The sequence below is a fragment of the Lontra canadensis genome, unplaced genomic scaffold, assembly GCF_010015895.1.
Source record: "Lontra canadensis isolate GAN:19392208 unplaced genomic scaffold, GSC_riverotter_1.0 scaffold80, whole genome shotgun sequence".
In the NCBI taxonomy this organism is placed as follows: Eukaryota; Metazoa; Chordata; class Mammalia; order Carnivora; family Mustelidae; genus Lontra; species Lontra canadensis.
In genome coordinates this window covers 9,312,541-9,329,395 of record NW_022631074.1, presented here as the reverse complement: position 1 = coordinate 9,329,395, position 16,855 = coordinate 9,312,541, and the positions used below count along the sequence as shown (strand labels likewise).

The 16,855-nt window shown below is 41.2% G+C and overlaps 1 protein-coding gene across 1 annotated transcript in view; it reads right to left on the bottom strand.

Moving 5' to 3' along the window:
- CRYBG3 (crystallin beta-gamma domain containing 3) overlaps window positions 1-15,750 on the bottom strand; it is a 109,607-nt gene extending 93,857 nt beyond the window's left edge. The window contains exon 1 of the mRNA XM_032882249.1: window positions 15,413-15,750. Coding sequence (XP_032738140.1) covers window positions 15,413-15,561 — 149 coding nt within the window. The 5' untranslated portion in view covers window positions 15,562-15,750. The remainder of the gene's footprint in view (window positions 1-15,412) is intronic.
- Window positions 15,751-16,855: the final 1,105 nt, after the last annotated feature.

The following is a 16,855-nucleotide window of genomic DNA, read 5'->3' as shown; positions in this document are numbered from 1 at the left end:
TGATACCAGAAGCAGTGCCTGCCAGACTCTGGAGAACCTGCCTGACTCGTTTCAGAACTTGATCTTTGTCCTACAAGCACTGGGAAGCCCTGAGCCAGGGGATAAGCATAAAGCCGGCGGAATGACTGAGAATGGGAAAACACAGGCAATTGTGGTGGCTGTGGCAGAGCAACTGAAAAGGAGTGGTCTCAATAGTTCAGACTGGACAGGATAGGAAGAGAAGACATGATTTAGGCTACTTTTAGGTTTTCTATCCATAACGCCCAGTGCAATGATGTAGAGTAACCAAGGAACAAATGGTAATGGTTAAAACACAGAAAGCTCACAAGCATGTGGAAAATACAATGAAATTAAAATTTTATTAAGTCTCAGACTCTATGCAGAAATACACAGACCAACAAGACACAGTCATACTCACAAGCCTTTTAAATGTCAACAGCAAATGCAACCAAGTAAAGAAGATGAACACATGAGCTGTGTGCTTAACAGGTGAACTCCATGTGAAACATCAGGGACAAAAATGGGAAATATTGTACATTTCAGAACTGTAACCAAATATATCTATATATCTATAAAATAAGAATGTCTCCAACACTGCTACTTTAAAAGTGAGTGGGTTTTTACCTCCATTTTCTATTTTAGCTTTATTTTTTGTCACAAGTTTGTTTACAATTGTTTTAAATTAAATGTCAAATCTGGTCTATTTAAGCTCAAAAGAAAAAGAGAGAGAGAGACGGGTGCAATACATGTAAAAAGAGCACATCATAAGAATCTGGAGTATAATCAAGGATAACATTGACCTTAGTGATTTTATAAGTATATTCTCTAACTGTAATCTATTTTGAATGACCCATCTAAAAACTAAACATACAAGGATTTTAGTCTCCTAATTTTTGTGCCTTTTTAAGATTTATTTATTTATTTGAGAGACAGAGAGCGAGCGAGCACAAGCAGAGGGAGGAGAGGGAGAAGCAGGCTCCCACAGAGCAGGGAGCCCAATGTGGGGCTGGATCCCAGGATTCTGGGATCATGACCTGAGCCAAAAGCAGACAACTCGACTGACTGATTCACCCAGGCGCCCCTAGTCTCCTAGTTCTTTTCAAGATTCCTGAAATTGTACTTAAGGGTGTTTACAGCACTTTCTGTAAACTTACTGCCTTAGTGAATTGGAAATGAAAATGGTAAAAGTTTCCAGTACAAAACCTCTGTAGAAAATGTAGCTCCAGGTTCATGGGATTAACATAGATATCAGTATTTTCAAGTAGCTATAATTATATCCACTCTACAAACACACACAAAATGCCAGAAAAATATATTCATAGATCAGCACACAAGTATTCCATATTGAGCAAACAACTAAAAGAAACCCAAAAGAATATCTGACACTTCATAAAACGTTCTAAAACTTATAGCCTATGTTTAAGTCTCATGAATCTTACTGTTAAACAAAAATTTCAAAATGTGTTGGGTTCTAAAGTAAACAACACATTTTAAAGTTTTGGTTTAGCTATAAAAATCGGTGTTTCAATTAAAGCTTTCCCCATCTCTTTTCTAGTTTACTAAAAAAAAAAAAGAGTCCTTCTTAATTGATCTCTGGCATCTTCAGGATTGCTCTGTTTCAACACCTTCTTCCTGTCAAAATGATTGTTAAGCTGATGATCCCACTTTGCAGTTTAAAAATCCTTTCAGTAAATCTCTTTCAGTTGATGAATAAAATGATGAGTCCTCAGGATATAGAAAGTTATTCACATGGCTCCAGATACACCTGCCACATAGAACCACTTCACATTCTCCGAACATGCAAGGAAACCATTTTCTTCTCCTGCCTTCTACATCCTTCAACACCTTGCCCAACTCTTAGCCCTTTACAATTCAATCCTAGCTTAATCTATATTTTGGGGGGTTCTTATTGAACCCAGTGATACCATTCACACAATTCTGCTCTGGCTAACTAGAATTTGAACTCAAATTCAGAAATTGTATTATTCATGTCTGTATCCCAGGGCCAAGCACTGTGCCTGGTACTCAAATATTTGTTAAATTAAAAAAAAAAAATGATATCAAACAGGCTCTCCATTTGCGCCTGCTTAATAAAAAAAAAGTTGCATTAGGAACAATGTAATGCAAAACACACACAAAAATAAAACAGAGTAGATGAAAATACTGAAAACACTATACTTAGATGTCTGCTTAGTTAAAAAATATGTAAAGAAAAAGACTCAAAAGACTTGGAATAGTGTTCTCAGACTCTTTAATATATGAGAGAAAGAGAAACATGTTCAAATTCAGATTATCTCAAACCTTAAGAAAGTCGACAATCTGTTCTTATTGTTCTTTCACAATTTAACACCCTTTGGGACCTGGGGAATAGTTCACTAGCAGTATTTTTAGAAAGTACACATTTTGCTCATGGCAGGGGGTGAGGGGCAGGGATCATAACCACACGTAGGCAAGTAAGACTACATTGCATTTCTAAACAGCCTCATCTTAGCTAACAGAACTCTGGAAATTAATCCTTCAAAACAGCCCAGAAAAATATCAAGGTCAAAGTAACACTGAAGTTCCTCATTTTTGAAGCAACTTGAGTTAAACTATACCTGAAAACAAGGAATCCAATGTGCAGCCATTAACGTTTACTTTCCAGACAAACTAAGACAAACCTCTGGGCCAAGAAAAAAAACGGAGCACGTTAACATTCTAGAGTCCGAATAATTTACAAAGAGGAAAGCCCCCATCCTGTCAATGTATCTTACAGTCTTATTTTTAATTAAATTATAAGAAGGTTCCCCAACCCATAGCAAATAAGAAGCAGAAACTCACTCACCAGATAAGTACTGACCCCTCTGTTTTTAAATGCCCTTTAAGTGCTAGGCACTGTTCTTGGCGCTGGGGTGCAGGCAACACACCACATGAAATCCTGGCCCTCACTCCTTCAGAATCCCTACCTAAATGCACCACAATCAGCTGGGCAATCGTATTTATAAAACAAATGTGTGTGCCCAATTGTCAAGGATTCCAGTTGGAGTGGGTCCCAGGAATACACATTTCAATAACTGACTCCCTCTTCTTGTGGTTGTTCTGAAGCAGCTGGCCCTCTGACCACACTCTTGATAAACAATGGTCTGAGAGCCTTTCTATGTTCAGCAGAAGCCAACCACTGAGAGTTGTGTAAAGAAGAGAATGATCTAGTGTGAGAGATCTCCTGTTAGTACTATTTAAATGTGTTAAGTGTTGATAAAGGGTAGGTATCCATTATATAGAAAACTCAGTCATGTAAAACATCACCGATTTTCCAACACCCGGGCCCTGCTGAGCTCCTGGCCCCCAAAAAGAGCTGTTGCCCTAATGAGCATGAGAAGCATCGCAAAGTCCAGAGTGGGACCAACGAGAAAAAGTACCCTCTTTCAGTATATACCACAGACTGAAGCACAAGGGATGCTGCTGGGCCTCTCCCAGATTCAGTTCCTCACATGGTAAGAACGCAACTTCCTAGATGGTCAACAGATAGACACGCAGGAACAGCACACAGACTCAGAGGATGGGGTGGAGACACAGTGAGGGAGAGGATGGCCCTCCACTCCTCCCTCTCCTGCAGCACGGCTGCTGGGCATTGCCTTTATTCTGCCTTTTCTCTCACACATCATTCCTGTGGCTGGATCAAAAAAATCTGGAAATGTTAAAGAATTGAATACAGCTTTCATAACTGTCTTTTGGAGGCTTGCCCATTCTCTACAGATGCAGAAAATCTATTACTTCTTGCCATTTTTAGAAAGGAGGCAAAGCTCGGTGCTAAAGACATCTGAATTACTGAACTACTGGCAGTAATTCTGACCATTTCTAAACACAAAGCCACTTAATAAAATGTAGTCCCCCTATTTGGGAACGCCCTATACATCTAAACAGTTCCCCAGATTCACTGTCCACGGGGACTTTCCACTGTCCCTAGGGAAATGAAGGATTTCCCTTCTCTCCTTCCTCTTCATCCCACTCAGCCTGATGCTGCCTGAAATCATTTTCCCACTGATTTTCACTTCCATTGTATGAGGTATGGTCTGCAATAGAGGAACAAGCAGACCTAAGGTCAGGGAAAGAGAGTCAAGGCATATCTTGTTTTCTCATCTGCCACTAACCTAAACCTCTTCTGGGTCTACTAAACAACATCACCCTCTCTACCACAACTCCATCAGGCCTCCTGCCTGGCATGCTGTTCCTCACCTCAGAGCCTACTTGTCACCATTCCTTTGATGAAACTCTAGAAGCAGCCAGAATCTGGCCTTCCTCTGAAATGTGATCAAATCATACGTGGTCCTCCAGGTATGACTTTACCATGGAGAAATGAAAAAATAATAGAGAACAAGAAGGGGTCTTTTACCTATCCACACCCTTTCCTGCTGTCATTAGTAGTGAAATGCTTTGCAAAATGGACTTGTGTTTCAGGGACAGACCTTAGGGACAAAGGTCATTTCAGTCAAAATGCACCTTTCTGAATCCGATTTTTCAAATATGTGAAATGAAAGCATCAGACCAGCTCTCTGCCAGATCTAAAATCCCGTATGATCCTCCAGTTGAAGGGAAAATGGAAAAGGAAACAGACTAACCTTGAAGTTTTTGTAGTGAAGGAACAGAGAGACTCTAACCAAGAAACAAGCTCGGTATCAAAATTAACGCTGGGACATTCTGAGAAAGAGACAGAAATTTGTGCAGTCCTTGTTTCCAACCTACTGAAGCCACCCCCGGGGCCTGTTCTGTATTCCCTTAGACTACCCTCTCCGCCCACACTTGGGTCCTTAAATACAGTATGGGCTTTCATCCCCACAAACTTTCAAAGGGTCTGCTTCTGCCTTGGGGGCATCTATACTACCTTGGAATTTTTTCTTACAAACACAGCTTCATAAGGCAAGCTTAGAGGTTCTCTTTGTTCAATATTTGACTGCAGGCATGTTATGGATTAAACTGACTTTTGTGCACTGGCCTGGTGCGGCCATCTACCATTTCCAACCCTGCTTCTAGGGGTACAGAATTCCACACTGGCGATTTACAAACATCCATCTGGAAAACTGTCCATTCATAAACAGTGACTGCCAGTGGTAGACTAGTACTTGTATTTTTCAAGTGACCATTAACAGAATATAAAACAGGTGGTTAGGCACTATTTCTGGGCTTCAAATTAAAGGTAACTAAAAGCTGCAATTTTAAGGCAGTCGAACAGCATGTATTTTAGCTCAGACATCTGGCAAACTCTTTGGAGAAAAACTGGGAGAAGGGAGGAAAGGTAATAGACATGATTATGAAGCTCTGCTGCTCTGTAGACTTAGCCTCTTCTGACAGTCCCAATCCATCATGTCCGCCTTCTCCTGTAAATTATGTTTCCACTTGGAAGCTGATTTACTTCCTGTCCCCTATTCCATGCCCCCAAAACAAGACCCATAATTGCAGTTCAGTCACGGGCTAGAGAGGACATTGGTATGTTTGATGTGTGCCTGAGCTGTCTACAGGGGACACCAGTAACTGCTCTCCTCTCCCAAAGTCCTCTACCCCATACCCTCCAGATTCTGAACACTGATGACCTACCCCACGTGAATCAACACCCTCAATCTTTTGCTGTGACATGAACTCAAAACAGTGTTCTGGCTGCCCTCTAAAATGGGCACCAATTCATGTAGTATTCATCAAACTGTCCTAAGGAAGAGGCACTGGAGATCTAAGGACAGGCCAGACTGTGCCTTCCCAGAGCCTGACCAAGGCTGACCTCACTTCTAACCTCCAACTCAAATTCTTTCTCACTGCAAATCTTCCAGACGTCAACAAACCAGCAATCTTTTGAGAATATATAAACATACACACATACATAAACATATATAAATCTGCATCCAAATGATACTTTCAAAAAGTAAACATCTCAACTCCCTACCTTTGCCTACCTCCTCTGGCCCCCAACTCCCTTCCCCGTGTCATTGACAGCTACTCTTCCTTCCATTCTGTTGTCTCTGCTCACTTTGGCATCTGTGCCAACATGATCCTGCCCCAGAGCCCTGGAATTGGCTGTTCCCACTGCCTGGAAAGTGCTTTTCTCAGATTTCTCCCCCACTCCCAAGTATCATCCAGGCCTTTGCTCAAATGTTATGCAAGAAAGGGGTTTTTCATGACCATTCTCTCTATACCTTACTCCAGTCTCATTACCTCCATCATGTCCCATTCCCTCACCCTGCTTTATTGTACTTCAGAGCACATTATGTATTATAGACCTTGTGAATTTTCTACCCTCTCCCGTTCAAATGCAAACCCTACACAAGCAGAGGCACATTTAGATATTCAAACTGAATTCTGAAAAGTAATGACAAAACAAATTTTTAAAGGACTAAATTTAGAATTATTTTATAATTTGTATAAATATACTACTGCAGAAAATGTTAAAGCATCATTGCTGAGCGAAAAAAAAATAAAGTTCAAAATCCTGAAGAGAACTTCCACTTTTTGTAAAAGATATGTATATATGTGGAAATGTACATAAGAACAGTATTTGTCTGAGTGGGTAGGGTTATGAGTTGTACTTCATTTTTGATTTTATAGTTTCATACCTGTTTTATAATAGCATATATTACTATTAAAAGGACAAAAAAAATACAAAGTATTGTAGTTGATTTCAAAAAGCAAACAAATGCAGGTTATTGGAAATGAATTTAGCATAGACAAATTACAAAATACTAATACCACAAATTACATAATGGTAATTCCTTTGTATCAATAATACATACAATATTGCCAAATGAGATCCTTATTTGCCTTCAGAGAACAAAGAAATAATCAAAATTATTATAGTACATATTTCTAGTTCAGACTAATAGAGCAGAGTGCCACCTCTCCAACCAGGGTATATTTCTTGGTGATCTGACAAGACAATAAAAGGCTGAGAATTTACATCTTGCCTAACCTGTCCTCAGTTAATAAAATGGAAAACTCACAGTATTCCATTCCTTGTCATAAGAAGCATGGCAATTATAAAGAATTATCCTCTGCCACTAAGGTAGTATCCATGTTTTGTATAAATTTTAATTCAAAGAATAAAGCACAAACTTCTAACATATATCTTTAGAAATTACATGAAACTACTATTTGTGAGGGCACTCAAATGCCATTTTCACATCATTTCTCGCATTGCCATCTGTGCTACTTGTCTTAAGGAAGATAGAGAAGCTAGTGTGTTGTGTTAATGAAACCAAAATTGTATTTCATAAAAATCTAAAGACTGGCTTTTCGATTTAATCCCAAAAGTATAACGATTATATAGGTTGGATGAGTAGCTAAATAGCTAAGTCCTCATCTAACATAACCAGAAGTCAGTATAAGTTATCTAAAGCTTGTAAATCCAGAAAGAACAGTACGGCATTATTTAGGCACATGTACAAAAATATCAGAAGAAACAGATTAAGCAAGATTAAAACTTTCCACTAGGGGCGCCTGGGTGGCTCAGCCCGTTAAGGTACTGACCCTTGGTTTCAGCTCAGGTCATGATCTCAAGGTGCTGATGTGGGGCCCCCAAGCAGGTTCTAGGCTCAGAGGGGAGTCTCCTTGAGGTTCTCTCCCTCTGTCCTTCCTCCCACTCACACATGTGAGCAGCACTCTCTCTTAAATCTTTAAAAAGCTTCCTCTAAAAAGTGTGTCAAGAATGGGCCCAAACCTGTCAAATGCTCCTACAGCCCTGACAGCTACCTCAGCACTTACTTTAAGGGAAGGAAGATTTATGCTATTATCTGCCTTCCCCACTAAACTGCATGTATGCTTTGAGCCAAAGACCATGTTGCAGTGTGCTCACCACCAGATTCGCAGAGCCTAGCACAGTAACTTGTACACGGGGCACTGAATGAATTCTTGGTAAACATGGATCAAGTTTTCATCCGTGACTTCTCCAGTAAAACAAAAGTCTTCCTAATATACAGGCGTATTGATTTTGTACACACCTATTATTCCATGGAGTTTGGGCTGGTATGCTAAATCTGAAAGAGACTTTAGAGATGAGAGCCACCTGTCTCGGTTTTTCACAAAAAGACTGAAAGTATTAATGAAATGCCAGGATCATGCTGTTATTCAAAGTGTATGATGGGTGATCTCACAAAAGTGAGGTGATAATTAACTACACCCAGTTTTGCATTACAGAGTAATAATATAGAAGCCTCACTCTTAGAAAAATGTCAAAATACCAAATTTCTCTGCATATAAATATTACTTTATTTACAGCCTTAATTGTAACTTTTCTCATCTGAACAAGTTAATGTAGTTCATTCTTTCTTTGGAAGATCTCTGCCAAGTCAGGATCCTAAATTCTCTCAATTTTTACTCATTTATACACAGATATTCACCAGGTCTTAAATTAATGTTTCTTTCCTGAAGTAGGTAATTCACATAATTTTTTTACATATAAAAAGGTATAAAATGAAAAGTCTCCCTCCTGTTGCTCATTTCTTAAGCAAGTCTCCCATCCGCTCGTTAACACAGCCAGAGCAAGACTTATTTCACACTCCCTCATTTATATAGGAACGGGAACATACTACACACAGTGATTTCCAGCTTGCTTTTTCTTCTTCTTAATGAATCCTGGAGGGATTTCCTTATCAGTACAAAAAAAAGCTTTGTCATTCTTTTTGGCAGCTGTGTAATATTCTCTTACACGATTGGACCATGATTTATCCCTTCGTCTACTTGATGGCACACAGGTCTATTTCTTCTTTTGCTATTACAGTAACACCACAACGGTTAGCCTTGCATAGGCAATGTCGGGCCTGTCTGTGAGCTATGTACATCTGATGGAATTCCTACAGGGGAAGTGCTGAATCAGAGTATGTGAATATGTAGTACTGAGAGAATCTGTCCAGGGCTGGGGACCAGTTTATTCTCCCACCAGTCACCACTTCCAGTTTACCCACCTCTAACTCAAGTTTTGCTTATCAATTAGATGGAATATGGTATCCTGCTAATACTTCCAGTTTGCATATATTTTGAAGGAGATTGACCCTTTTCATGTGATTAAATGTAAATTTGTCATTTGATAGATACATACATTTGTTTTCCTTTTCTCGGTTGTCAGGACCACAAAGTCTTTATTGTACAGAGTGCTGACCTGAGCCATCTGGGCAGATGGCCAGCTGTACGCCATTGTTTTTTATTTCCATTCGAAACTATTTTCTAGGGCCAGCTTTCTTTTATGGGTTTTCCTAAGTTTAGCAGAGGAAGCAATCACATAATGCTGGAGACTCTGAGTTCAGGAAGGAGAATTTGACTCTACCACAGAGGCTGTGAGACTTCTGACTAACTATTGGACCTCTCCAAGCCTTAAATTATAGATCTGTAAACGTGTAAAGATACCTCTTTCAAAGGCTGCTAAGGATTAAGCATATATGTATATTTAAAGTCCCAGGCACAGGGCTTGGGTCTAATTAAGATCTTAATAAAGGACGATTTAGTTTTTGTCATCTCTAATCTGTCAGGCAACAACACAACCCCCCCCCCAGAAAAAAAAAAACCAAGGGAAAAAACACTCGACTAAGCAAACAGTTGTCTCACTGCTTTGGGGGTACCTGCAATTAAATATCCCCAAGAGATTACACTTTGAGGGATAGTCCTGCTGGAGCTATACCACTGGCCATTCACAACTGCCAACCAAACATTAAGACTGAGCTGTTTCTGTTCACAAAGCTTCAACCTGTTTTTCTATCAACATCAAGCTATTTTGTGTAAGGATCTCCACTCATGTGAAGTATTAATTCCCAAGAGGATGTGCTTTTCTGCCTCCATCTAGAACTTGCCAAAGTTGTGGAGTCTAGGAAGAGCAAGAGGAGTAGAAGCACTTGCCACTCACCCTGCTGGTCCAGTTACTGTCCCATCTTCCCGGTATTCTGGCTAGCAAAGGATGTTAAACTATGTTCAGAGAAAAGTTAATAATGTGGGAAGATATTCTGAAAGCCCAAATAAAGCGCTCATACAATATTTGATAGTCATGAAACAGTAAGTATGTTCTGAAACAAAAAAGTCACAAATGCCAAAAACATTTTTGGCTTATAATGAGCTCATCTTGAGAACAGAGATGTACCTCTTTGTCTCTTCCATTAATTTATGAACTCTTCAAGAGCACTTTTGGTTATTCACTGATCTTTATCCCCACTGTGTGGTATCATATTTGACACATAGTAGCTATTCAAATTTATGGAATGAACAGAGTCCAAATAAATGATGTTTTAAGCTTTTATTTCATGATGATCTTTTCTTTTCAGGAGATAGCCCAGATTATTTTTCTGAGTTTAAATTTACACCAACCTATGTTTTCTCACTACAACAGTTGTATCAGCATTTCTAGCATATCTAGGCTACAGTGTGTTTCATCAGAACTCTAGTTAGGAAATGAAATATTTTATCTTGAAGGGAACATTATTTTCCTCTTCACAAAATGTTAATATCCCTTTACATATTTTCCTTTGAGATGAAAAAAATGCTATCATTGTTTCAATACAGTTAGAAGTTCTGAGAAGATAAGCTTATTATGGGACGTGAGGTACTTGCTACTTTAACATTTAGAATGTACAACTGAGTTAGTTTACAAGGAATGCCCTAACCAAGAAACAGAATCCCCAAATTAGTCAACTGGAAGACACCTTGTTAAATCCCAAAGATAGAAATCTCACTTGAAAGAGGATATAGTTTCAATGCCTTAAAACAGACTATATTTCTACTCTACTTCCAAAGGTAGCTTCTGTGCTTTCAGTCAACATGGGATTTCAAGATTCTCATTACATATATACTGCTGAGGACTTCTGGAATTTTCCAGTCATCTTTATTACAATGGATATGAACTGTTGATGGGGGGTCCTTCAAGATCACAGAGGTATCCCCTATTCAAATAAACTAGTTACCAAGTATTTTCTACACTGCTTTCAAATCAATGAAAATACAATCACCATGAAATTCAGAGGACACAGCTCCTTTTCCTCACACACCTGATGCTGTGGTCAGCACTGGTTCTTTAAGTTGAAGGCCAGCAGCTCTCACGCATCAGGGGCACAGCTGACATTTTTTAATGAGAGTATCTCCTACACAGCAAGCCACTAGCAGCCTGGCTCCACCCATTTAACACCCTCAGCCATAGTGAGAAGCAAAAATTCTCTGAACTTTAACAGAGAGCCAAACACTGTAGAATCCTTTCAAGATCCCTCACATCTCTAAATGCCCAGCTCAAGAGGGAGGGTACTACTGGCTGAAACCCACTAATAAGTGCTTTAATACTCTATCAACAATGATACACTCCTCACCTGAGCTAGGTAAAAGAAATAAGACACAGTTCCCATCTTTGGTCTAATGATTGTCTTACCTTTTTCAATAACAATATACTAGAACACTGAAAGGAATAGTTAAAAAAAAAAAAAGATATATCTGAAATGGGCCACATTTCTGCCACCCATTCTGGAACAGAGTATGAAAAATTCCAATTGACTTACATATTCAAATGTGTTTTGAATGAGCCTAGTTCAGAACGGTGGTAGGCAAGATGATGTGGAAAAAAGAACCAGAGCTTTAGAGTCAGAGAAACAGAGGTTCAAATCTCTCCTCTGAAACTTATTATTCTCATGATTTGGGGTAAATATTTTTCTATTGGGAGAGGTATCCTAACTCCCATCCACCTGGGTGGAGGTGTTTGGATTATCCCAATTACTAGAGGATGCTACTGGAAATTAATTAGTGGGTGGGGTCATGGATGAAAAAATGTCTTGCAAAGGACAGCAGAGTCCAGTTCCACCAAGAATTGTTCCACCCAAGATACCAACAGTGTTCACCATTAAGAACTTTTCACCCGCAGTTTCCTCAATTATCAGAATAGTGATAGGCATACCAACCTTCAAGGCTAAAGGTGAGGTTTAAATGAGATGCTGAAAGTAAAAGTACCCAGCCCAGCAGTACATGCACAATTTGCCCTTGATAAATGCTGATCTCACCTTACTATCCCCTCTCCTGAGTTAAAATGTCACACAGAGCTCCTTTTAAACAGGTCTATCATGTGTGATATAGCAAAGAAACAAAAGTGAGCAATCATTTTCTCTAAGTGGAGAACATTAATAGGTAGGTATCCTCCAAATTTCACATTCTAGCAGTGTCTGTTTAACAGGCTTTCCCAATAGTCTAAAATTTAAATTGAGAACCAAATACTGTCTAGAGAATCCGGTGACCCACCTCCAATCTTTCTTATTGCGTCTTTCACTCTTTCCCACTAATGTATATAGTCCCCAACAGATCACAACCTCCTATAGGCCTTTGCTCAATGTAGAATACCTGTTCCCTATTTGTCTTCCTGACTAAGTTCCCTCCTAAAACACTACCAATGTCTTGAAGAACCAGGTAAAACTCCCTCAACCGTGAAGCCCTCCCTGCTGACCCCTACTACTTGTAATGAGTCCTTTCCTTGTGTGCACATAAATTGGGTTAAACATTATAGCAGTGATTCTCAAATTGGGATCCACAGAACTCAGAGTTCTCAAGTTTCCCATGAAAGCTTCAGTCACATATTTCTATATGATCTAAAATATAAGCACCTCCTGGACCTGGTCAGTCATCCAAGGAAAGTACTAACAAGCAATTCAAGTGTCCATACCTGAATTTGCAGTGTTGATGTAAACAGACTTAACTGCCAAAGATTAATGAGAATAGAATAGTAGCAAACTCAATATATAAATGATGTGTTCACACCAAATGAAGCCCAAATAACTTAGAGCACATCATAAAAGCAAAGGTTTTCCTATGGTTCAAATAAAGAAATATTAGAAGACCTGAATCATGGCACAGTACAGAGCTGTCGAGTCATGGCAACCACCAAAGACCTCGGGTTTGTTTCATTTGGTACCATTGCATTGTGTGGGTAACCAAAAAAGAGTTTAAATGCTTAAAAACTGACTTTTATTGGTCTTATGGTTATGTTTAGTTTTCATTCTGTTCTTAAGGAATTCCGTTAAATCCCATTTCGTATTTGTACATGCATAAATTATATAATAAAATCACATAAGCAACACTGGGAGTGTAGAAAAGGAGACCGTACAAGTTGGCAGTCTGAGAAAATGCATTTTAAGTACACTGAAAAATCAGAAAGCAGTTACCAATCCTTAATGTATTTTAAGGGGTCTCAAAGTTCTAGGCCACAGCATCCGACTTATTACTTGTTCACTGACTGAAAAGTAGCTATGTGCCTTTCCGCAAGTTTAACTCTGTTTTTTACAGTAAAATGAGGACACTGATCACAAAGGTTTGTCCAACTTCAAGTGTAATATCCTTAAAACTACTTTTAAGTTGTTAAGTGCTAGATATATGCATGAAATGTACTAGTATTTGTTTTCAAGTGGTCTTTTCATCTTACTGTTCCTTGAGAGAAAGTACTTTTTTTCAGTCATCTTTACATACCTACCACACTGCATTTCTGCTGTTGGGGTTACCAGTGTAAAAGGTAAACTGGGCTCCCATTAAAACTACAAGTTTTCACTGCCTCTAAGAGAAACAGCCAAAATACCCTTTCATTTTGAAAGAAGAACACAGTGACAGATAGCAGTTCTGTTCCCAATCCTGTTAACACCAGGGTGTTGTGTTACTAGGACACTGGGTACTACTAAGAGTTTCCATTTGTTTCATTAAACTTTCAATAAAGGCTTTGTGTGTTTATATTCTTGAAAAGAAAGATTAAAGCTCATTTAAAAGGTAAAACACCCACAGAAAGGATTACTGCTATCCCCTTAACAGCTGGCAAGTTCTAAAAAGGTGAGGACAAAATTAGTGTTCATATGAGCACAATTAAAATTCTCAGTGTCAAAACGCCACAGCCTGTGCCTATAATGAGAATGGAGAAGTGCTAAATAGAAAAGAGGCTAGTTGCTAGAGAGGTTATCCAGAGAGAGAGATTAGATTTGGTAAGTGTCTGAAGAGACAAATTAGGGCAGGAAGGTAGGCAGAGCTTTCTGCACAATCCTGTTGTGAACCTGAAATTGGTCAGCTTATTCCTTTCTAACAGTGTTAGAACTGGCAACTTTTGCTGAGTCTACTTGGAATTTCTTTTAAACACTGCTTGCATATTATCCAAGATGATTAGTGTTGTTGCAGGGATGGCAGGCACCTCGGGCTGTCTGCCCACGTGAGCAGATCTGACATTCTGGTTGAACCCTGTCAGACTTCAAAACTATTTTTAACTACCATGTAACTTTGAATTTTAAATTCTCCCTTACCAGGGCAACAACAGCTGAAGCTTCCCAGGAAAAGTTTACCAGTTACAGGTGCTTTCTTGGAAAGATGGAGCATTAACAGACTTTCATAATGCAAATGTTTCACAAGTAGGGAAACTGAGGAACACATAAACGCCTAGAGTCAAATCACAAGACCTGAATACTAATGACACCAGCACACTCACACAGTTCTGCTTCCTATCCATTTTCCTCTGAAGTCCTCCTGAAGTCTTTAAAATCTGAAGTAAACATAGCTTTCTAGAGAGCGGCCTTCTAATCAAAACGGATTACACAATTCCGGTGCAATTTGGGAGAGGAGAGTATAAGCCTGTCTTCTCATCAAAAATTTAAAACAGTGGGATATATTTCATTTGACCCCTCTTCCTTCCTCAAAATGGATGAAAAGACTCAGAAACCGGCATTTTAAGGAGACCTGTCTAAAAAAAAAAAAATTATATATATATTCGATTTCACAGCAGGTGGAGGAAGGAGCAATGACTGCAGAGAATGGGCACATTTTCCACGCTGAAACCAAGACAGGAGTCGTCCTGTTTTTTTTTTGAAATCTGTTGGGGAACTTGAGGCAAAGAAACAGGGGGAAGGAGGGCGGCATCATTTAAATAAAACTAGCGAGGTTTCTGTATTTTGACGAAGTCCTGGGAACTCATTACCACAATTCTTTAAAAAAAAAAAAAATCACTTCGAGTGAATTTAACTAGGCTAGCAAAAAGCTGACGGGGTGGCGCTCCGACGCTTTACCTTTCCTCCCGAGTGGTCTGGGATCACGCCCGCTCTGCCCCGGCGGGTGGCTCGGCTCGCTCACAACTGTTTTCCATTACTGCCGGCAGGACGCCGGGGGACTCGCTTCTGCCACACAACTTGGGAGCGCAGACGCCAGTGTGGAACGGGAACAGAATCACGTACCGGGAGAGGGAAGTGGGAAGGAAGAGCACCGCGCCGCTTGGGCCCGGTGGGAACGCACCCCGCCGCGGGTCACGAACTTCACCCGGATTTAACTAACCAAAGAAAAGGGAGTGAAGCGGCACGGGAACTGGGCGAGGAGGAGGAAACTTCAGCAAAGGAGAACAGAAAGTGGCGAGCGGAGCCTGGCCCCAGAACCGCTGGCTGCAGGCGGTCGGGCTAGGGCCCCCGACGTCCCCCGCGGCTCCCACCTGGCAGTGCCGTGGCCTGGAGCGGGCGGCTGGCTCGTCCCTGGCCTGTCCTCCTCTTCCTCTTCCTTGTCCCGCGAAGGGCTTCGGGGAGCGAAGAACCGGGAAAAGGTGTGCCAGGGGGCGCCGCCCCTCCTTCGGCCGCCTGACATCTCCCCGGCTCGGCTGCGGGTTCGGGACAGTCCGCGGGGAACCGGCAAGGCACTTGTCCTGTGCCCGGAGCCCGGCGTAGCGCGACCCGGCAAAGGCAGGACGGACTCGGCACCGGCCGCCCGCGCGGCTCAGTCCATTCCCGGCGGGACGGGCGCGGGCGCGATGCGCTCCCCGCCCGGCTGGCGCTCTAACCGCGCGCTGGCTCCTCCTACTGCCCCCGACTAGCCCGCCCCCGGGAGGAGCCAGAGGCTGCGGCCCCGCCCGGAGCTCAGGCCCAGCGGCAGTCCGCGGGGTTGGCGGGGTCCTCACGGGAGGCGGAAGCAGGAGACCCCGGGTGGGGGAAACGCTGAGTCCGGAACGCCGGGCTGTCGGTTTCCCGCCCAAACGAGGTCAGGCTGCAGCCCTTTTGGCTTTGCGCTCAGTTTTTACTGTGTATTACTGATTTGTTTTCCATTCTCCGGCCAGTGAGCGAAAACAGTACTCAGACTTTTGAAGGAAGCCAATGAACTAGTCTGTGAAAACACCTGGTAAAGTGTGGTATCAGAGTGCCTCCGGCTGTCTTTCAGCTAACAGCTACTCCAAAAACACTTTCCACCAGGGTTGCAAAAGAGGTGGTACCCCACGGCGGAGTCCCAGAAGTGAAGGTGGGGGCATAGGAGTCCTGTAGGTCTGTCAACTCCCTTAAGTTTGCGGTAACTTTTCGTAACCTAGACGCACTTTAAATTTCTCACACTTGGGGCGCCTGGGTCGCTCAGTGGGTTAAAGCCTCTGCCTTCAGCTCAGGTCATGATCCCAGGATCTGGAGATTGAGCCCCGCATCCGGCTCTTTGCTCGGCAGGGAGCCTGCTTCCCTCTTTCTCTGTCTCTGCCTGCATCTCTGCCTACTTGTGACCTCTGTCTGTCAAACAAATAAATACATACATACATACATAAATACATAAATAAATATCATTAAATTTCTCACACTCCATGTTCCCTACTACTCTGTGAACTTCCTACAAAAACGACACTGATCAAAAACAAGAGATTTAAATTTGTACGTGTTGAAACCTATTTTGTAGTCGTTACACAGACTTGACTGAAATCTGGAAGCCAGTCTTTAAGAATGGTTTAAAAAGGACAGTCTAAATATGGTACTATGGAATTTTTTTCATGTTTTATATACAGAAAGCCCTACATAATTAATGTATATATCTTGATGAGTTTGGAGATATGCACCCGTGAAACTGTCATCACAATCTCTGCCATAAACGTCCAGAAGTTTCCTTCTGCCCTCTTATTGTTTGAGAACAC